General features: G+C 46.3%; 2 protein-coding genes across 2 annotated transcripts in view; both read right to left on the bottom strand.

The window, feature by feature from the left end:
• Nucleotides 1-22,979, bottom strand: part of rergla (RERG/RAS-like a) — a 342,144-nt gene that overhangs the window by 68,030 nt on the left and 251,135 nt on the right. The window lies entirely within an intron of this gene.
• Nucleotides 1-22,979, bottom strand: part of cnot4b (CCR4-NOT transcription complex, subunit 4b) — a 68,925-nt gene that overhangs the window by 44,299 nt on the left and 1,647 nt on the right. The window contains 2 exon segments of the mRNA XM_065021230.1: nucleotides 7,651-7,848; nucleotides 9,148-9,370. Of these exon segments, the coding sequence (XP_064877302.1) occupies nucleotides 7,651-7,848; nucleotides 9,148-9,297 (348 nt within the window). The 5' untranslated portion in view covers nucleotides 9,298-9,370.

The following is a 22,979-nucleotide window of genomic DNA, read 5'->3' as shown; positions in this document are numbered from 1 at the left end:
TCCCTGACACTTCATGTCCACTTCCAACAGCATCGTAAACTCAGTATCTTCCTGACACTTCCACTTCCAACAGCATCGTAAACTCAGTATCTTCCTGACACTTCATGTCCAATTCCAACAGCATCGTAAACTCAGTATCTTCCTGACACTTCCAATTCCAACAGCATCGTAAACTCAGTATCTTCCTGACACTTCCAATTCCAACAGCATCGTAAACTCAGTATCTTCCTGACAACTTCCAACAGCATCGTAAACTCAGTATCTTCCTGACACTTCATGTCCAATTCCAACAGCATCGTAAACTCAGTATCTTCCTGACACTTCCACTTCCAACAGCATCGTAAACTCAGTATCTTCCTGACACTTCCACTTCCAACAGCATCGTAAACTCAGTATCTCCCTGACACTTCATGTCCACTTCCAACAGCATTGTAAACTCAGTATCTTCCTGACACTTCATGTCCACTTCCAACAGCATTGTAAACTCAGTATCTTCCTGACACTTCATGTCCAATTCCAACAGCATCGTAAACTCAGTATCTTCCTGACACTTCATGTCCACTTCCAACAGCATCGTAAACTCAGTATCTTCCTGACACTTCATGTCCACTTCCAACAGCATCGTAAACTCAGTATCTTCCTGACACTTCCACTTCCAACAGCATCGTAAACTCAGTATCTTCCTGACACTTCATGTCCAATTCCAACAGCATCGTAAACTCAGTATCTTCCTGACACTTCATGTCCAATTCCAACAGCATCGTAAACTCAGTATCTTCCTGACACTTCATGTCCACTTCCAACAGCATCGTAAACTCAGTATCTTTGACACTTCTGACACTTCATGTCCAATTCCAACAGCATCGTAAACTCAGTATCTTCCTGACACTTCACTTCCAATTCCAACAGCATCGTAAACTCAGTATCTTCCTGACATTCATGTCCAATTCCAACAGCATCGTAAACTCAGTATCTTCCTGACACTTCATGTCCAATTCCAACAGCATCGTAAACTCAGTATCTTCCTGACACTTCCACTTCCAACAGCATCGTAAACTCAGTATCTTCCTGACACTTCCACTTCCAACAGCATCGTAAACTCAGTATCTTCCTGACACTTCCAATTCCAACAGCATCGTAAACTCAGTATCTTCCTGACACTTCCAATTCCAACAGCATCGTAAACTCAGTATCTTCCTGACACTTCATGTCCAATTCCAACAGCATCGTAAACTCAGTATCTTCCTGACACTTCCACTTCCAACAGCATCGTAAACTCAGTATCTTCCTGACACTTCATGTCCAATTCCAACAGCATCGTAAACTCAGTATCTTCCTGACACTTCATGTCCAATTCCAACAGCATCGTAAACTCAGTATCTTCCTGACACTTCATGTCCAATTCCAACAGCATCGTAAACTCAGTATCTTCCTGACACTTCCAATTCCAACAGCATCGTAAACTCAGTATCTTCCTGACACTTCCAATTCCAACAGCATCGTAAACTCAGTATCTTCCTGACACTTCCACTTCCAACAGCATCGTAAACTCAGTATCTTCCTGACTTCCAATTCCAACAGCATCATCAGTATCTTCCTGACACTTCATGTCCAATTCCAACAGCATCGTAAACTCAGTATCTTCCTGACACTTCCACTTCCAACAGCATCGTAAACTCAGTATCTTCCTGACACTTCCACTTCCAACAGCATCGTAAACTCAGTATCTCCCTGACACTTCATGTCCACTTCCAACAGCATTGTAAACTCAGTATCTTCCTGACACTTCATGTCCACTTCCAACAGCATTGTAAACTCAGTATCTTCCTGACACTTCATGTCCAATTCCACTTCAAACAGCATCGTAAACTCAGTATCTTCCTGACACTTCATGTCCACTTCCAACAGCATCGTAAACTCAGTATCTTCCTGACACTTCATGTCCACTTCCAACAGCATCGTAAACTCAGTATCTCCCTGACACTTCATGTCCACTTCCAACAGCATCGTAAACTCAGTATCTTCCTGACACTTCCACTTCCAACAGCATCGTAAACTCAGTATCTTCCTGACACTTCCACTTCCAACAGCATCGTAAACTCAGTATCTTCCTGACACTTCATGTCCAATTCCAACAGCATCGTAAACTCAGTATCTTCCTGACACTTCATGTCCACTTCCAACAGCATCGTAAACTCAGTATCTTTCTGACACTTCATGTCCAATTCCAACAGCATCGTAAACTCAGTATCTTCCTGACGCTTCATGTCCAATTCCAACAGCATCGTAAACTCAGTATCTTCCTGACGATTCATGTCCACTTCCAACAGCATCGTAAACTCAGTATCTTCCTGACACTTCATGTCCAATTCCAACAGCATCGTAAACTCAGTATCTTCCTGACACTTCCACTTCCAACAGCATCGTAAACTCAGTATCTTCCTGACACTTCCACTTCCAACAGCATCGTAAACTCAGTATCTTCCTGACACTTCCAATTCCAACAGCATCGTAAACTCAGTATCTTCCTGACACTTCCAATTCCAACAGCATCGTAAACTCAGTATCTTCCTGACACTTCATGTCCAATTCCAACAGCATCGTAAACTCAGTATCTTCCTGACACTTCCACTTCCAACAGCATCGTAAACTCAGTATCTTCCTGACACTTCATGTCCAATTCCAACAGCATCGTAAACTCAGTATCTTCCTGACACTTCATGTCCAATTCCAACAGCATCGTAAACTCAGTATCTTCCTGACACTTCATGTCCAATTCCAACAGCATCGTAAACTCAGTATCTTCCTGACACTTCATGTCCACTTCCAACAGCATCGTAAACTCAGTATCTTCCTGACACTTCATGTCCAATTCCAACAGCATCGTAAACTCAGTATCTTCCTGACACTTCATGTCCACTTCCAACAGCATCGTAAACTCAGTATCTTCCTGACACTTCATGTCCAATTCCAACAGCATCGTAAACTCAGTATCTTCCTGACACTTCCAATTCCAACAGCATCGTAAACTCAGTATCTTCCTGACACTTCATGTCCACTTCCAATTCCAACAGCATCGTAAACTCAGTATCTTCCTGACACTTCCAATTCCAACAGCATCGTAAACTCAGTATCTTCCTGACACTTCCAATTCCAACAGCATCGTAAACTCAGTATCTTCCTGACACTTCCAATTCCAACAGCATCGTAAACTCAGTATCTTCCTGACACTTCCAATTCCAACAGCATCGTAAACTCAGTATCTTCCTGACACTTCCAATTCCAACAGCATCGTAAACTCAGTATCTTCCTGACACTTCCACTTCCAACAGCATCGTAAACTCAGTATCTTCCTGACACTTCATGTCCACTTCCAATTCCAACAGCATCGTCCAAAACTCAGTATCTTCCTGACACTTCATGTCCAATTCCAACAGCATCGTAAACTCAGTATCTTCCTGACACTTCCAATTCCAACAGCACAGTAAACTCAGTATCTTCCTGACACTTCATGTCCACTTCCAATTCCAACAGCATCGTAAACTCAGTATCTTCCTGACACTTCCAATTCCAACAGCATCGTAAACTCAGTATCTTCCTGACACTTCCAATTCCAACAGCATCGTAAACTCAGTATCTTCCTGACACTTCCAATTCCAACAGCATCGTAAACTCAGTATCTTCCTGACACTTCCAATTCCAACAGCATCGTAAACTCAGTATCTTCCTGACACTTCCAATTCCAACAGCATCGTAAACTCAGTATCTTCCTGACACTTCATGTCCACTTCATGTCCACTTCCAATTCCAACAGCATCGTAAACTCAGTATCTTCCTGACACTTCCAATTCCAACAGCATCGTAAACTCAGTATCTTCCTGACACTTCCAATTCCAACAGCATCGTAAACTCAGTATCTTCCTGACACTTCCAATTCCAACAGCATCGTAAACTCAGTATCTTCCTGTAAACACTTCCTGACACTTCCAACAGCATCGTAAACTCAGTATCTTCCTGACACTTCCACTTCCAACAGCATCGTAAACTCAGTATCTTCCTGACACTTCCACTTCCAACAGCATCGTAAACTCAGTATCTTCCTGACACTTCCAATTCCAACAGCATCGTAAACTCAGTATCTTCCTGACACTTCATGTCCAATTCCAACAGCATCGTAAACTCAGTATCTTCCTGACACTTCATGTCCACTTCCAACAGCATCGTAAACTCAGTATCTCCCTGACACTTCCAATTCCAACAGCATCGTAAACTCAGTATCTCCCTGACACTTCCAATTCCAACAGCATCGTAAACTCAGTATCTTCCTGACACTTCCACTTCCAACAGCATCGTAAACTCAGTATCTTCCTGACACTTCCACTTCCAACAGCATCGTAAACTCAGTATCTTCCTGACACTTCATGTCCAATTCCAACAGCATCGTAAACTCAGTATCTTCCTGACACTTCATGTCCACTTCCAACAGCATCGTAAACTCAGTATCTCCTGACACTTCCAATTCCAACAGCATCGTAAACTCAGTATCTTCCTGTATCTTCCTGACACTCTTCTGACAATTCCAACAGCATCGTAAACTCAGTATCTTCCTGACACTTCATGTCCACTTCCAACAGCATCCAACAGCATAAACTCAGTATCTTCCTGACACTTCCAATTCCAACAGCATCGTAAACTCAGTATCTTCCTGACACTTCCAATTCCAACAGCATCGTCAACTCAGTATCTTCCTGACACTTCCAATTCCAACAGCATCGTAAACTCAGTATCTTCCTGACACTTCATGTCCACTTCCAACAGCATCGTAAACTCAGTATCTCCCTGACACTTCCACTTCCAACAGCATCGTAAACTCAGTATCTTCCTGACACTTCCAATTCCAACAGCATCGTAAACTCAGTATCTTCCTGACACTTCCAATTCCAACAGCATCGTAAACTCAGTATCTTCCTGACACTTCATGTCCACTTCCAACAGCATCGTAAACTCAGTATCTTCCTGACACTTCATGTCCAATTCCAACAGCATCGTAAACTCAGTATCTTCCTGACACTTCCAATTCCAACAGCATCGTAAACTCAGTATCTTCCTGACACTTCCAATTCCAACAGCATCGTAAACTCAGTATCTTCCTGACACTTCATGTCCACTTCCAACAGCATCGTAAACTCAGTATCTTCCTGACACTTCATGTCCAATTCCAACAGCATCGTAAACTCAGTATCTTCCTGACACTTCATGTCCAATTCCAACAGCATCAGTAAACTCAGTATCTTCCTGACACTTCATGTCCAATTCCAACAGCATCGTAAACTCAGTATCTTCCTGACACTTCATGTCCAATCTTCCAACAGCATCGTAAACTCAGTATCTTCCTGACACTTCATGTCCAATTCCAACAGCATCGTAAACTCAGTATCTTCCTGACACTTCCACTTCCAACAGCATCTGACACTTAAACTCAGTATCTTCCTGACACTTCATGTCCAATTCCAACAGCATCGTAAACTCAGTATCTTCCTGACACTTCATGTCCAATTCCAACAGCATCGTAAACTCAGTATCTTCCTGACACTTCATGTCCAATTCCAACAGCATCGTAAACTCAGTATCTTCCTGACACTTCATAGACACATCATTTTTTTTTTTTCTGTGAACAGATGAATGTTGGTGTCTTGTCTATTTGTGTGGAGGGTTGTTGCTATGACGATCATCCGGGACCACACCGGAACACGCCGTTGTTGTTGTCCTGTACTTATGTTGTTGTTGTTGTTGTTGTTGTTGTGGTGTGGGAAATTAGCAAACAGAAAGGGTGATGCCTAGAAGCCAAATAGACCAACTAGCTAGTACACCAGATTCCAGACAAACCAGATTCCAGACAAACCAGATTCCAGACAAACCAGATTCCAGACAAACCGGCTATTTTTCCCCCTAGAGATTTTAGACAAGGTCTTTTATTCTTGTGTTGTTGGGTTCACCAAAACCCTCCTGTTGTACATTATACTACAGAGGAAACTGCTCCAGCTTTCTGTTAATGAAGCTTTTCACAACACTGAATAAATCACCAACTAGTGTGATTCTACATGAGGTTTAGTGATGAAATATTCCTGGGTCCTTTATACCCCCAGTGGGGATACAAAGCATATTACCCACAAGCCTTACTTTAAATCAAATTGGATTTTTCACATGCGCTGAATACAACCTTACACTGAAATGTTTACTTACGAGTCCCGAACCAACAATGCAGTTTTTTAAAAATACGGATAAGAATAAGAAATAAATGTAACAATTAATTAAAGAGCAGCAGTAAAATAACAATAGAGAGACTATATACAGGGGGAACTGGTACAGAGTCAATGTGGAGGCTATATACAGGGGGTACCGGTACAGAGTCAATGTGGAGGCTATATACAGGGGGTACCGGTACAGAGTCAATGTGGAGGCTATATACAGGGGGTACCGGTACAGAGTCAATGTGGAGGCTATATACAGGGTGTACCGGTACAGAGTCAATGTGGAGGCTATATACAGGGTTTTACGTTACAGAGTCAATGTGGAGGCTATATACAGGGGGAACAGAGTCAATGTGGACTGGTACAGAGTCAATGTGGAGGCTATATACAGGGGGTACCGGTACAGAGTCAATGTGGAGGCTATATACAGGGGGTACCGGTACAGAGTCAATGTGGAGGCTATATACAGGGGGTACCGGTACAGAGTCAATGTGGAGGCTATATACAGGGGGAACTGGTACAGAGTCAATGTGCCGGGGCACCGGTTAGTTGAGGTAGTATGTACATGTAGGTAGAGATATTAAAGTGACTATGCATAGATAACAACGACAGAGGGTAGCATCGGTGTAAAGAGGGGGGCAGGAATGTCAATAGTCTGGGTAGTCATTGAATTACTTTCCATTATAAACTGGCTTCACCCTATAATCTCATCCTCTGCATATTATATCACACTCCACTGCCACCAGAGTTACAGAGCTGACTGAGTCAACCTCTCTCTCTCTCTCTCCCAATCCTTCTCTCCTTCTCTTCCTCCCTCCCTCCCCCCTTCTCTCCCTCCCTCTCCTTCCCTCCCTCTCTCTCTCCCTCTCTCTCTCTCTCCCTCCTCCTTCCTTCCTTCCTTCCCTCTCCCTCCCTCTCCCCCTCTCTCTCTCCCTCCCTCCTTCCTTCCTTCCCTCTCCCTCCCTCCCTCCCTCCCTCCCTCCCTCCCTCTCTCCCTCCTCCCTCCTTCCTTCCTTCCTCTCCCCCTCCCTCCCTCCCTCCCTCCCTCCCTCCCTCCTCCTCCTCCCTCCCTCCTCCCCCTCTTCCTCCCCTCCCTCCCCTCCTCCTCCCTCCCTCCCTCCCCCTCTTCCTCCCTCCCTCCTTCCCTCTCCCTCCCTCCCGCTCCTTCTCTCCCGCTCCTTCTCTCCCTCCCCTCTCCCCTTCTCTCCCTCCCTCCCGCTCCTTCTCTCCCTCCCCTCTCCCCCTCCCTCCCTCCCTCTGCCTCATTAAGTGAATTTACAGGAAGCAGGGAAGGAAAGGAAGGATCATCTCAGAGCAGTCATTGATGACGACGATAATGAATAAATATTCCCTCTGTGTTGTTATTCTCAGATCTCCGGGTGTGTCTCTGTGTTCCTACCTCGGGGTCGGCCAGTCTCTGTGACAGCCCCACTAGAAACACCAGGTTTCTCTGCACCACCCTGACGCTGGCCAGGTGCTTCCTGTTTTCTGTCGTCTTCTGTTTCTTCTCCACCTGTTTGGCCTTCTTCTCATTCTTTATCCTCTGCAGCTCCTCCGCTGACAGGGGGTTGTAGACCGCTGGGTTTTCTGGGTAAGGCTGTTACAGAGACAGGAGAGAGAGGGGTTTGTACACCGCTGAGGCCTCTGGGTAAGGCTGTTACAGAGACAGGAGAGAGAGGGGTTTGTTTTCACCGCTGAGGCCTCTGGGTAAGGCTGTTACAGAGACAGGAGAGAGAGGGGTGTGTACACCGCTGAGGCCTCTGGGTAAGGCTGTAACAGAGACAGGAGAGAGAGGGGTCTGTAGACCGCTGGGTTCTCTGGGTAAGGCTGTTACAGAGACAGGAGAGAGAGGGGTCTGTAGACCGCTGAGGCCTCTGGGTAAGGCTGTTACAGAGACAGGAGAGAGAGGGGTTTGTACACCGCTGAGGCCTCTGGGTAAGGCTGTTACAGAGACAGGAGAGAGAGGGGTCTGTACACCGCTGAGGCTTCTGGGTAAGGCTGTTAGAGAGACAGGAGAGAGAGGGGTCTGTACACCGCTGAGGCCTCTGGGTAAGGCTGTTACAGAGACAGGAGAGAGAGGGGTGTGTAGACCGCTGAGTCCTCTGGGTAAGGCTGTTAGAGAGACAGGAGAGAGAGGGGTCTGTAGACCGCTGAGTCCTCTGGGTAAGGCTGTTAGAGAGACAGGAGAGAGAGGGGTCTGTACACCGCTGAGGCCTCTGGGTAAGGCTGTTACAGAGACAGGAGAGAGGGGTTTGTACACCGCTGAGGCCTCTGGGTAAGGCTGTTACAGAGACAGGAGAGAGAGGGGTTTGTACACCGCTGAGGCTTCTGGGTAAGGCTGTTAGAGAGACAGGAGAGAGAGGGGTTTGTACACCGCTGAGGCCTCTGGGTAAGGCTGTTACAGAGACAGGAGAGAGAGGGGTTTGTACACCGCTGAGGCTTCTGGGTAAGGCTGTTAGAGAGACAGGAGAGAGAGGGGTTTGTACACCGCTGAGGCCTCTGGGTAAGGCTGTTACAGAGACAGGAGAGAGAGGGGTCTGTACACTGCTGAGGCCTCTGGGTAAGGTAGAGATTTAGGGTAGGATATGGGGTAGGGGTTAGACTAGGGCAGGGTTTAGGGTAGGACATGGGGTAGACTAGGGTAGGGTTTAGGGCAGGGTTTAGGGTAGGGGTTAGACTAGGGTAGGGTTTATGGTAGGGGTACACTAGGGTAGGGTTTAGGGTAGGATATGGGGTAGGGGGTAGACTAGGGCAGGGTTTAGGGTAGGATATGGAGTAGACTAGGGTAGGGTTTAGGGTAGGGGTACACTAGGGCAGGGTTTAGGGTAGGATATGGGGTAGGGTTAGACTAGGGTAGTGTTTAGGGTAGGATATGGAGTAGACTAGGGTAGCCTACCTTTCTGCAGGCGGGGCAGAGGCCGTTCTCGTCTGTGCGGATGCGGTGCCAGCAGAAGCGACAGATCTGGTAGCCGCAGGTGCAGGGGAAGAAGTTGGCATCGTCTGTCTCCAGCGGCTCCAAACACAGCGGACACTCCATAGGATCCATATCCTTCACCTCCGGACTGCAGGATATCCAAGACGACGAGCAGAGAGAGACACGTGGCAGAGGGCAGGGCAGGCTGGAAAGAAACGGCGGAGTGGCTGGTTGAGTACCCTGGTGTGAGTGTTAATAGGGGGGATATTACAACACTGAACAGAAAGTCCCCACCAGTGGACAAAGTGTGTTGAATTGCAGGAAATGAGATTTGACAGTGTGTTGAATTGGAAACAGGAAATGAGCTTTGACAGTGTGTTGAATTGCAGGAAATGGGCTTTGAAAGTGTGTTGAATTGCAGGAAATTAGCTTTGAAAGTGTGTTGAATTGCAGGAAATGAGCTTTGAAAGTGTGTTGAATTGCAGGAAATTAGCTTTGACAGAGGGTTGAATTGGAAACAGGAAATGAGCTTTGAAAGTGTGTTGAATTGCAGGAAATGAGCTTTGAAAGTGTGTTGAATTGCAGGAAATTAGCTTTGAAAGTGTGTTGAATTGCAGGAAATTAGCTTTGACAGAGGGTTGAATTGGAAACAGGAAATGAGCTTTGAAAGTGTGTTGAATTGCAGGAAATGAGCTTTGAAAGTGTGTTGAATTGGAAACAGGAAATGAGCTTTGAAAGTGTGTTGAATTGCAGGAAATGAGCTTTGAAAGTGTGTTGAATTGCAGGAAATGAGCTTTGAAAGTGTGTTGAATTGGAAACAGGAAATGAGCTTTGAAAGTGTGTTGAATTGGAAACAGGAAATGAGCTTTGAAAGTGTCACATTTTCTTTCCGCCAAACAAGAGGGATGTGAACAGTTTTGGGGGAAGCATTTTGTCGCGAGGTGGACGTTCGTTACGAGGTGGACGTTCGTTACGAGCTGGACGTTCGTTACGAGGTGGACGTTCGTTACGAGGTGGACGTTCGTTCTGTTAGTAGTGAGAGGTGGACGTTAATAGTCTCTGGTTTACTGTGTCTGAGGTGGACGTTACCCTTGGTGTGAGTGTTATGAGATGTCGATAAACGATTACATCTATCCGAACCGTTGCCACCTAGGAAATTAGTGACCAGACCTTCTCAAATAGTATCTGGTTGAATACCCCTGGTGTGAGTGTTAATAGTGGCTGGTTGAATACCCCTGGTGTGAGTGTTAATAGTGGCTGGTCGAATACCCCTGGTGTGCTGGTTGAATACCCCTGGTGTGAGTGTTAATAGTGGCTGGTTGAATACCCCTGGTGTGAGTGTTAATAGTGGCTGGTTGAATACCCCTGGTGTGAGTGTTAATAGTGGCTGGTTGAGTACCCCTGGTGTGAGTGTTAGTAGTATCTGGTTGAGTACCCCTGGTGTGAGTGTTAATAGTGGCTGGTTGAGTACCCCTGGTGTGAGTGTTAATAGTGGCTGGTTGAGTACCCCTGATATGAGTGTTAATAGTGGCTGGTTGAGTACCCCTGGTGTGCTGGTTGAATACCCCTGGTGTGAGTGTTAACAGTATCTGGTTGAGTACCCCTGGTGTGAGTGTTAGTAGTATGTGGTTGAGTACCCCTGGTGTGCTGGTTGAGTACCCCTGGTGTGAGTGTTAATAGTATGTGGTTGAGTACCCCTGGTGTGCTGGTTGAGTACCCCTGGTGTGCTGGTTGAGTACCTCTGGTGTGAGTGTTAACAGTATCTGGTTGAGTACCTCTGGTGTGCTGGTTGAATACCCCTGGTGTGAGTGTTAATAGTGGCTGGTTGAGTACCCCTGGTGTGAGTGTTAATAGTGGCTGATTGAGTACCCTTGGTGTGAGTGTTAACAGTATCTGGTTGAGTACCCCTGGTGTGAGTGTTAGTAGTGGCTGGTTGAATACCCCTGGTGTGAGTGTTAACAGTATCTGGTTGAGTACCCCTGGTGTGAGTGTTAACAGTATCTGGTTGAGTACCCCTGGTGTGAGTGTTAGTAGTGGCTGGTTGAATACCCCTGGTGTGAGTGTTAACAGTATCTGGTTGAGTACCCCTGGTGTGAGTGTTAACAGTATCTGGTTGAGTACCCCTGGTGTGAGTGTTAACAGTATCTGGTTGAGTACCTCTGGTGTGCTGGTTGAGTACCCCTGGTGTGAGTGTTAGTAGTGCTGTACAGAGAACCAGTGACCAACAAAATCATACTGACTACACAATTCCGTACAGAGAAACAATCATTGGCTTAAAAGGTCTCTGGTTGACCATGTGTCTGCGTGAGTCTCAACCAACCACTGAGAGAAAGTAAAAGGTCTCTGGTTGACCATGTGTCTGAGTGAGTCTCAACCAACCACTGAGAGAAAGTAAAAGGTCTCTGGTTGACCATGTGTCTGAGTGAGTCTCAACCAACCACTGAGAGAAAGTAAAAGGTCTCTGGTTGACCATGTGTCTGAGTGAGTCTCAACCAACCACTGAGAGAAAGTAAAAGGTCTCTGGTTGACCATGTGTCTGAGTGAGTCTCAACCAACCACTGAGAGAAAGTAAAAGGTCTCTGGTTGACCATGTGTCTGAGTGAGTCTCAACCAACCACTGAGAGAAAGTAAAAGGTCTCTGGTTGACCATGTGTCTGAGTGAGTCTCAACCAACCACTGAGAGAAAGTAAAAGGTCTCTGGTTGACCATGTGTCTGCGTGAGTCTCAACCAACCACTGAGAGAAAGTAAAAGGTCTCTGGTTGACCATGTGTCTGAGTGAGTCTCAACCAACCACTGAGAGAAAGTAAAAGGTCTCTGGTTGACCATGTGTCTACGTGAGTCTCAACCAACCACTGAGAGAAAGTAAAAGGTCTCTGGTTGACCATGTGTCTGAGTGAGTCTCAACCAACCACTGAGAGAAAGTAAAAGGTCTCTGGTTGACCATGTGTCTGAGTGAGTCTCAACCAACCACTGAGAGAAAGTAAAAGGTCTCTGGTTGACCATGTGTCTGAGTGAGTCTCAACCAACCACTGAGAGAAAGTAAAAGGTCTCTGGTTGACCATGTGTCTGAGTGAGTCTCAACCAACCACTGAGAGAAAGTAAAAGGTCTCTGGTTGACCATGTGTCTGAGTGAGTCTCAACCAACCACTGAGAGAAAGTAAAAGGTCTCTGGTTGACCATGTGTCTGAGTGAGTCTCAACCAACCACTGAGAGAAAGTAAAAGGTCTCTGGTTGACCATGTGTCTGCGTGAGTCTCAACCAACCACTGAGAGAAAGTAAAAGGTCTCTAGTTGACCATGTGTCTGAGTGAGTCTCAACCAACCACTGAGAGAAAGTCAAAGGTCTCTGGTTGACCATGTGTCTACGTGAGTCTCAACCAACCACTGAGAGAAAATAAAAGGTCTCTGGTTGACCATGTGTCTGCGTGAGTCTCAACCAACCACTGAGAGAAAGTAAAAGGTCTCTGGTTGACCATGTGTCTGAGTGAGTCTCAACCAACCACTGAGAGAAAGTCAAAGGTCTCTGGTTGACCATGTTTCTGCGTGAGTCTCAACCAACCACTGAGAGAAAGTAAAAGGTCTCTGGTTGACCATGTGTCTGAGTGAGTCTCAACCAACCACTGAGAGAAAGTCAAAGGTCTCTGGTTGACCATGTGTCTGCGTGAGTCTCAACCAACCACTGAGAGAAAGTAAAAGGTCTCTGGTTGACCATGTGTCTGAGTGAGTCTCAACCAACCACTGAGAGAAAGAAAGGCTTTTATGTCCCAGCCGTGTGGCCTGTTTTCCTCTCAGCCATTTGAGGAATTAAATTGATTTAGTGGTCTAGACCTCGTTAAAACTCTCATGTTCCTCTACCCAGAGAGAGAGATGAGAAGAGCCATTGGAGAGGTTGAGACACAGGCCTGTGTTTTAAGTTTTAAGTGAACACTACACATAATGAGTTGCTGTTTCCGGCGTGCTTTGGTTCGGTTGGCGCCGAGGACCTCATCTACGCCAACCGAACCAGCTGCATACTCCCTTAAAAAAGACCTTCACTTGAAAAATGAGGGGGAAAAAACAGCAATAGTACTGTTTGTCCATCTAGAGACGCCGTAGCCAGTATATTCTGACTATCCCTCAAAATAGTTCGAATTAAAATCTAAGAATGGGTCAATAATTTTGACGTGGAGATCTTTGTCGCCCAATTTTTACATCCAACTCGAAGTTGTGCATTATATATATATATATATATATATATATATATATATATATATATATATATTATATCTCAAGTCAAAAGAAAATGGCAAGGCGGCGATTCCTCGTTGAAACAAACTTCTCTTTGGCTTCCGACTTCGTCTTGCATAGAGAGAGAAAAAATGTCTTGTGCAACAAACATCCCAAAAGAACCCTTGTCAAAGACCAAAAACACCATAAAATGTCCTAATACATGAAGGAACGGTTCTGAACTGTTTCAGATGGGAAGAAGACAAGAAGATATAAACTAACCAGAGTCTCGCGAGGGTAATAACAGGAGCCTAATTAAAAACTGCCGTCAACAACATACCCAAAACGCTACACCCGTACTCATCAACACTCTCTGCAAAGCCAACAGATGACATCCTCGTCATGTGACGTCTGAAGAGTTGAGACATTTATAAACTGATGGAGGAGACGTCTGGTGTGACGTGAGGAGGGCTGTATGTGTGAGGGAAGGTGTGATTCATAAGAACTATGAGCATTCAGACTACAGGTACACAGTGCCTTGGGAAAGTAGTCAGACCCCTTTCCCTGTTTTCACCTTTGGTTACGTTACAGCCTTGTTCTAAAATGGATTGAATCATTTGTCCCTCAGTCTAAACACAATACCCCGTAATGACATCACAACACCCCGTAATGACATCACAACACCCCGTAATGACATCACAACACCCCGTAATGACATCACAACACCCCGTAATGACATCACAACACCCCGTAATGACATCACAACACCCCATAATGACATCACAACACCCCATAATGACATCACAACACCCCATTATGACATCACAACACCCCATAATAACATCACAACACCCCATAATGACATCACAACACCCCGTAATGACATCACAATACCCCATAATGACATCACAACACCCCATAATGACATCACAATACCCCGTAATGACCAAGCCAAAACAGGTTTTTAGACGTATGTTAGCATAAGTATTCAGACCCTTTGCTATGAGACTCGAAAATGAGCTCGTATGCATTCCGTTTTTCCATTGATCATCCTTGAGATGTATTCTGCAACTTGATTGGAGTCCACCTGTGGTAAAATCAATTGATTGGACATGATTTGGAAAGGCACACACCTGTCGATATAAGGTCCCACAGTTGACAGTGCATGTCAGAGCAAATATCAAGCCATGAGGTTGAAAGATTTGCCTGTAGAGCTCCGAGAAAGGATTATTTTGAGGCACAGATCTGGGGAAGGGTACCAAAAAAAATTCTGCATCATTGAAGGTCTCCAAGAACACAGTGGCCTCCGTCAATCTAAAATGGAAGAAGTTTGGATTCAACTAGACTCTTCCTAGGGCTGGCCGCCCGGCCAAACTGAGCAATCACGGGAGAAGGGCCTTGGTCTGGGAGGTAACAATGAACCCGATGGTCACCCTGACAGATCTCCAGCGTTCCTCTGTGGAGATGGGAGTACCTTCCAGAAGGACAACCATCTCTGCAGCACTCTACCAATCAGGCCTTTATGGTTGAGTGGCCAGACGGAAGCCACTCCTCAGTAAAAAGCACATGACTGCCCACTTAGACTTTGCCAAAAGGCACCTAAAGAACTCTTGACCATGAGAAACAAGATTCTCTGGTCTGATGAAACCAATATTGAACTCTTTGGCCTGAATGTCAAGTCTGGATGAAACCTGGCACCATCCCTACGGTGAAGCACGGTGGTGGCAGCATCATGCTGTGTGGATATTTTTCAGCTGCAGGGACTGGGAGACTAGTCAGGACAGAGGGAAAGATGAACGGAGCAAAGTACAGAGAGATCCCTTGATGAAAACCTGCTCCAGAGCACTCAGGACCTCAAACTGGGGCGGAGGTTCGCCTTCCAACAGGACAACGACCCGAAGCACACAGCAAAGACAGAGCATGAGTGGCTTCAGGACAAGTCTCAATGTCCTCGAGTGGCCCAGCCAGAGCCCGGACTTGAACCTGATTGAACATCTCTGGAGAGACCTGAAAATAGCTGTCAGAGCTAGAGAGGATCTGCACAGAACAATGGGAGAAACTTCCAGAATACAGGTGTGTCAGGCTTGTAAGTGTCATACCCAAGAAGACTCGAGGATGTAATCGCTGCCAAAGGTGCTTCAACAAAGTACTGAGTAAAGGGTCTGAATACTTGTGTAAATAATAGATATATACAGTTGCTAAATAACAGTTTTTGCTTTGTCATTATGGGGTGTTGTGTGTCGATTGACAAGGGGAAAAGACACGTTCATCCATTTTTAGAAAAAAAGGCTGTAACGTGACAAAATGTGGGAAAAAAGTCAAGGGGTATGAATACTTTCCGAACTAACACACAGGGACACACACACAGAAATAGGAAGAGGAAGAAAGAATCTCTCTCACACACACACACACACACACACACACACACACACACACACACACACGGAAGGATATAATGAGACCGGCTGAGTCAGAGACACACCGGAAGAATCCCCCAGAGAGCATCATGGGTAAATAACAACTCATCAAGCTCTCATCAGGATGTCTCATCAGAGAGAGAGAGAGAGAGACAGCATGCCTGTCTGTAAAAAAGCTCTGAATGGATGTGCTGGACAATAACAAGGGCCTTTTACAATCCATCCCATCACACTGGAAGACTCCCCCAGAGAGGATCATGGGTAAATAACAACATCCCCAGACATCTGTCTTTTTTTAATTGGGAAAGGATCCCCTACTTCTTAAGTGATTTACTCTAACAGAAAGCAATACAACACATACACTACATGACCAACGGTATGTGGACACCTGCTCGTCCAACATCTCATTCCAAAATCATAGCCATTAATATGGAGTTGGCCCCGCCCTTTTGCTGCTATAACAGCCTCCATTTTTCTGGGAAGGCTTTCCACTAGATGTTGGAACATTGCTGTTATAACAGCCTCCACTCTTCTGGGAAGGCTTTCCACTAGATGTTGGAACATTGCTGCTATAACAGCCTCCACTCTTCTGGGAAGGCTTTCCACTAGATGTTGGAACATTGCTGCTATAACAGCCTCCACTCTTCTGGGAAGGCTTTCCACTAGATGTTGGAACATTGCTGCTATAACAGCCTCCACTCTTCTGGGAAGGCTTTCCACTAGATGTTGGAACATTGCTGCTATAACAGCCTCCACTCTTCTGGGAAGGCTTTCCACTAGATGTTGGAACATTGCTGCTATAACAGCCTCCACTCTTCTGGGAAGGCTTTCCACTAGATGTTGGAACATTGCTGCTATAACAGCCTCCACTCTTCTGGGAAGGCTTTCCACTAGATGATGGAACATTGCTGCCATAACAGCCTCCACTCTTCTGGGAAGGCTTTTCACTAGATGTTGGAACATCGCTGCTATAACAGCCTCCACTCTTCTGGGAAGGCTTTTCACTAGATGTTGGAACATCGCTGCTATAACAGCCTCCACTCTTCTGGGAAGGCTTTCCACTAGATGTTGGAACATTGCTGCTATAACAGCCTCCACTCTTCTGGGAAGGCTTTCCACTAGATGTTGGAACATTGCTGCTATAACAGCCTCCACTCTTCTGGGAAGGCTTTCAACTAGATGTTGGAACATTGCTGCTATAACAGCATCCACTCTTCTGGGAAGTCTTTCCACTAGATGTTGGAACATTGCTGCTATAACAGCCTCCACTCTTCTGGGAAGGCTTTTCACTAGATGTTGGAACATCGCTGCTATAACAGCCTCCACTCTTCTGGGAAGGCTTTCCACTAGATGTTGGAACATTGCTGCTATAACAGCCTCCACTCTTCTGGGAAGGCTTTCCACTAGATGTTGGAACATTGCTGCTATAACAGCCTCCACTCTTCTGGGAAGGCTTTCAACTAGATGTTGGAACATTGCTGCTATAACAGCATCCACTCTTCTGGGAAGTCTTTCCACTAGATGTTGGAACATTGCTGCTATAACAGCCTCCACTCTTCTGGGAAGGCTTTCCACTAGATGTTGGAACATTGCTGCTATAACAGCCTCCACTCTTCTGGGAAGGCTTTCCACTAGATGTTGGAACATTGCTGCTATAACAGCCTCCACTCTTCTGGGAAGGCTTTCCACTAGATGTGGGAACATTGCTGCTATAACAGCCTCCACTCTTCTGGGAAGGCTTTCCACTAGATGTTGGAACATTGCTGCTATAACAGCCTCCACTCTTCTGGGAAGGCTTTCCACTAGATGTTGGAACATTGCTGCTATAACAGCCTCCACTCTTCTGGGAAGGCATTCCACTAGATGTTGGAACATTGCTGCTATAACAGCCTCCACTCTTCTGGGAAGGCTTTCCACTAGATGTTGGAACATTGCTGCTATAACAGCCTCCACTCTTATGGGAAGGCTTTCCACTAGATGTTGGAACATTACTGCAGGGGGACTTGCTTCCTTTCAACCACAAGAGCATTAGTGAGGTCGGGCACTGATGTTGGGCGGTTAGGCCTGTTTCGCAGTCAGCGTTCTAATTCATCACGAAGGTGTTCGATTTGGTTGAGGTCAGGGCTCTGTGCAGGTCAGTCAAGTTCTTCCACACTGATCTTGACGAACCATTTCTGTATGAACCTCACTTTGTGCACAGAGGGCATTGTCATGCTGAAACAGGAAAGGGCCTTCCCCAAACTGTTGCCATAAAGTTGGAAGCATAGAATCGTCTGGAATGTCATTGTACGCTGTAGCGTTAAGATTTCCCTTCACTGGAACTTAGGGGCCCGAACCACGGAAAAACTCCACCAAACTTTACAGTTGGCACTCTGCATTAATAAACCGGTAGCGTTATCCTGGCACTCGCCAAACCCAGATTAGTCCGTCGGACTGCCTGATGTTGAAGCAGGATTCATCACTCCATAGAACTATGTGCTCGATTTTATACACCCGTTACCAACGGCTGGGGCTGAATTAGCTGAATCCACTCATTTGATGGGGTGTCCACATACTTTTCTATATAAATTGTAGGCCTAAAGGGCAAATAACCAATTTCACACCATTTTTCATGCTAACAGATGCATTTTATTTTGTTATTTCCAGGGCAACATACTGGTTAGCAAAGCCTTCGCTGTTTTCTCCTCAAACTTTAAAATATCCTTTTTGTTTTACAAAACAATGGTCTCTAGAGGATGCTTTAGGCTGACACCTGGGCCTGCATGACTATCAACAAGAGTGCTGGTGCAAAGACCTGGTGACACTGACCAAGGTTCAACTCAGGCTGCTTTCTGTTCTGGTTCTCACAGAGAGAGAATGTCTCTTCAGGCTGAGACACACACACACACACACACACAGGGGGGAGTCTAAAAATACACTGTCCCATCCCCAGCACGGAGAGACGAGGAGGAGGAGCCAGCTCCCATCCCCAGCCCGGAGAGAGGAGGAGGAGCCAGCTCCCATCCCCAGCACGGAGAGAGGAGGAGGAGGAGCCAGCTCCCATCCCCAGCACGGAGAGAGGAGGAGGAGGAGCCAGCTCCCATCCCCAGCACGGAGAGAGGAGGAGGAGGAGCCAGCTCCCATCCCCAGCACGGAGAGAGGAGGAGGAGGAGCCAGCTCCCATCCCCAGCACGGAGAGAGGAGGAGGAGGAGCCAGCTCCCCGGTCCTCTCTTTAAAGGGAAGTGGTGAAGGGAAACATGGTGCTCTTTCAAATCAAATCAAATGTATTTATATATCTTACATCCCTCCCCTTCTTCTCCTGCCTTTCTCTACATGTAAGGCCATCAGCCTTTCCTGGGGTCGACCCCGTCTTGCAGCCCAAATAGAGCCCTATTCCCTATATAGTACACTACTGTAGACTAGAACCCTATTCCCTATATAGTGCACTACTTTAGACCAGAGCCCTATTCCCTATATAGTGCACTACTGTAGACTAAAACCCTATTCCCTATATAGTACACTACTTTAGACCAGAGCCCTATTTCCTATATAGTGCACTACTTTAGACCAGAGCCCTATTCCCTATATCGTGCACTATTTTAGACCAGAGCCCTATTCCTTATATCGTGCACTACTTTATACCAGAGCCCTATTCCCTACATAGTGCACTACTTTAGACCAGAGCCCTATTCCCTATATAGTACACTACTATAGACCAGAGCCCCGTGGACCCTGGTGATAAAAGTAGTGCACTATAAAGAGAGTAGGGTGCCATTTGGGGGACAACCCCACTGGACACAGGCCAGAGGTGGGGTATCCGAGTGGGCCCTACCCTGATTGGATGGGTGATAGCCCTGCAGAGTGGAGCTGGTCTGACTCACACTCCTGCACGTGTCCAGTATGAAATTAGAAAACAGCCACGGGCGCATTTTATCCTCCCAGTTAAGTTACTGTACAGCGTTGAGACTCGGGCTGTGGTTTCCCAGAATGCCGTCACGGTAAGATCTGTCTGTCTGGCTACGGAGGGAACCACCACTGTGGTCGTTCCTACCAGGGGGCGTAGAGTGGAGTCTGCACCATATACTCTCACTAGTGGGGTCCCCCAGGGCTCGGTTCTAGGCCCTCTCCTCTTCTCTCTATAGACCAAGTCACTGCTCCTCTCATGGTCTCTCCGATCATTGCTATCCATTGACAATCCACTACTCTTCCACATTTATTCAATATTATTTTATTTTTTAAATTATTTCTCTCAAAACCTTTTGTATGTTGTCCAATAGAATAATCTGTACTCTTTACTAATGTGCCCCAAAAAAAATAAAAAATATTTTAGGGACCCCACCGCAGTTTCCCTGCGACAACACTAGGGGTCGCCACCCCACCTTTGAATAGCACTGCACTATAACATCAGCAGAGTGACATACCACTGCTCTATAACATCAGCAGAGTGACATACCACTGCTCTATAACATCAGCAGAGTGACATACCACTGCTCTATAACAGAGTGACATACCACTGCTCTATAACATCAGCAGAGTGACATACCACTGCTCTATAACATCAGCAGTGACATAGCACTGCTCTATAACATCAGCAGAGTGACATACCACTGCTCTATAACATCAGCAGAGTGACATACCACTGCTCTATACCATCAGCAGAGTGACATAGCACTGCTCTATAACATCAGCAGAGTGACATACCACTGCTCTATAACATCAGCAGAGTGACATACCACTGATCTATAACATCAGCAGAGTGACATACCACTGATCTATAACATCAGCAGAGTGACATACCACTGATCTATAACATCAGCAGAGTGACATACCACTGCTCTATAACATCAGCAGAGTGACATACCACTGATCTATAACATCAGCAGAGTGACATACCACTGCTCTATAACAGAGTGACATACCACTGCTCTATAACATCAGCAGAGTGACATACCACTGCTCTATAACATCAGCAGAGTGACATAGCACTGCTCTATAACATCAGCAGAGTGACATACCACTGCTCTATAACATCAGCAGAGTGACATACCACTGCTCTATAACATCAGCAGAGTGACATAGCACTGCTCTATAACATCAGCAGAGTGACATACCACTGCTCTATAACATCAGCAGAGTGACATACCACTGCTCTATAACAGAGTGACATACCACTGCTCTATAACATCAGAGTGACATAGCACTGCTCTATAACATCAGTAGTGACATAGCACTGCTCTATAACATCAGCAGAGTGACATACCACTGCTCTATAACATCAGCAGAGTGACATCAGACTTTTCCTCACGCAGGAAGTGGCACAGGTCCTAACCCAGGCACTTGTCATCTCCAGTTTAAACTGCTGCAACTCTGTTGTCTGGGCTCCCCAATGAGCCATCAAACCCCTGCAACTTATCCAGAATGTTTTATTTTATCTTTATTTAACTAGGCAATTCTAATTTTCAATGACGGCCTAGGAAGACTGGGTTAACTGCCTTGTTCAGGGGCAGAACAACAGATTTCTACCTTGTCAGCTCAGGGATTTGATCCAGCAACCTTTCAGGATACTGGCACAACGCTCTAACCACTAGGCTACCTGCCACCCCACAATGAATGACACAGCCCGCCTGGTCGTTCAACTTTCCTAAATCCTCCTATGTCACCTCGCTCCTACGCACACGCCACTGGCTTCCAGTCGAAGCTCACATCATCTTCAACACCATGGTGGTTACCTACGGAGGAGCAAGAGGAACTGCCCCTCCCTACCTTCAGACTATGATCAAACCCTACACCCCAACCTGAGCACTCTGTCCTGCTACCTCTGGGCTCTTGGCTCTAACTACCTTCAGGCTATGATCAAACCCTACACCCCAACCTGAGCACTCCGTCCTGCCACCTCTGGGCTCTAACTACCTTCAGGCTATGATCAAACCCCACACCCCAACCTGAGCACTCCGTCCTGCCACCTCTGGGCTCTTGGCCCTAACTACCTTCAGGCTGTGATCAAACCCTACACCCCAACCTGAGCACTCTGTCCTGCCACCTCTGGGCTCTTGGCCCTAACTACCTTCAGGCTGTGATCAAACCCTACACCCCAACCTGAGCTCCGTCCTGCCACCTCTGGGCTCTTGGCCCTAACTACCTTCAGGCTATGATCAAACCCTACACCCCAACCTGAGCACTCCGTCCTGCCACCTCTGGGCTCTTGGCCCTAACTACCTTCAGGCTATGATCAAACCCTACACCCCAACCTGAGCACTCTGTCCTGCTACCTCTGGGCTCTTGGCTCTAACTACCTTCAGGCTATGATCAAACCCTACACCCCAACCTGAGCACTCCGTCCTGCCACCTCTGGGCTCTTGGCCCTAACTAACTTCAGGCTATGATCAAACCCTACACCCCAACCTGAGCACTCCGTCCTGCCACCTCTGGGCTCTTGGCCCTAACTAACTTCAGGCTATGATCAAACCCTACACCCCAACCCGAGCACTCCGTTCCTGCCACAGCACTCCGTCCTGCCACGCCTGGTCTCTTGGGCCTCCCAACTAGGGCTGGGAAATATGGCCTAAAAATCATATCTTGCTTTTTTCAAATTTATGGGCGATTCACAAATATATACAAACACACACACGCACAAACACCAGCTTGGTTCACAAGTTTCTAACCCATCTTTGGTATAGTTTCACCATAATATTTACATTAAGGAAGTGTGATCATAATCATTATATTTCCTGTAGTACCGTTCGCCTCCCATGGTCTGTTCTGGACTTAAGACTGTGAAGAGACCTCTGGTGGCATGTCTTGTGGGGGTATGCATGTCCGAGCTATGTGCTCTTTGTTTAAAAACAGACAGCTCGGTGCTTTCAACCTCTCACTAATACAAGCAGTGATGAAGTCAGATCTCTCCTCTACTTTGAGCCAGGAGAGATTGACAGAGAGATTGACAGAGAGATTGACAGAGAGATTGACAGAGAGATTGACAGAGAGATTGACAGAGAGATTGACATGCATATTATTAATGTTTGCTCTCTGTCTACATCCGAGGGCCAGCCGTGCTGCCCTGTTCTGAGCTAATTGCAATTATCCAAGGCCCTGGAGGATTAGGGCCTTGGTAAAACCGCCATGCAGAGAAGATGGACGGAATCCAAACATTAAAACAGAATTGAACAATATTCAGTAAAGTTTATCTTAAGACATGAACAGAATGCTTCAGC

The sequence above is a fragment of the Oncorhynchus nerka genome, linkage group LG8 (genome assembly GCF_034236695.1).
Source record: "Oncorhynchus nerka isolate Pitt River linkage group LG8, Oner_Uvic_2.0, whole genome shotgun sequence".
NCBI classification, from domain to species: Eukaryota; Metazoa; Chordata; class Actinopteri; order Salmoniformes; family Salmonidae; genus Oncorhynchus; species Oncorhynchus nerka.
Note: the sequence above shows the minus strand (reverse complement) of the source record. Positions and strands in the feature narration are given on the sequence as shown.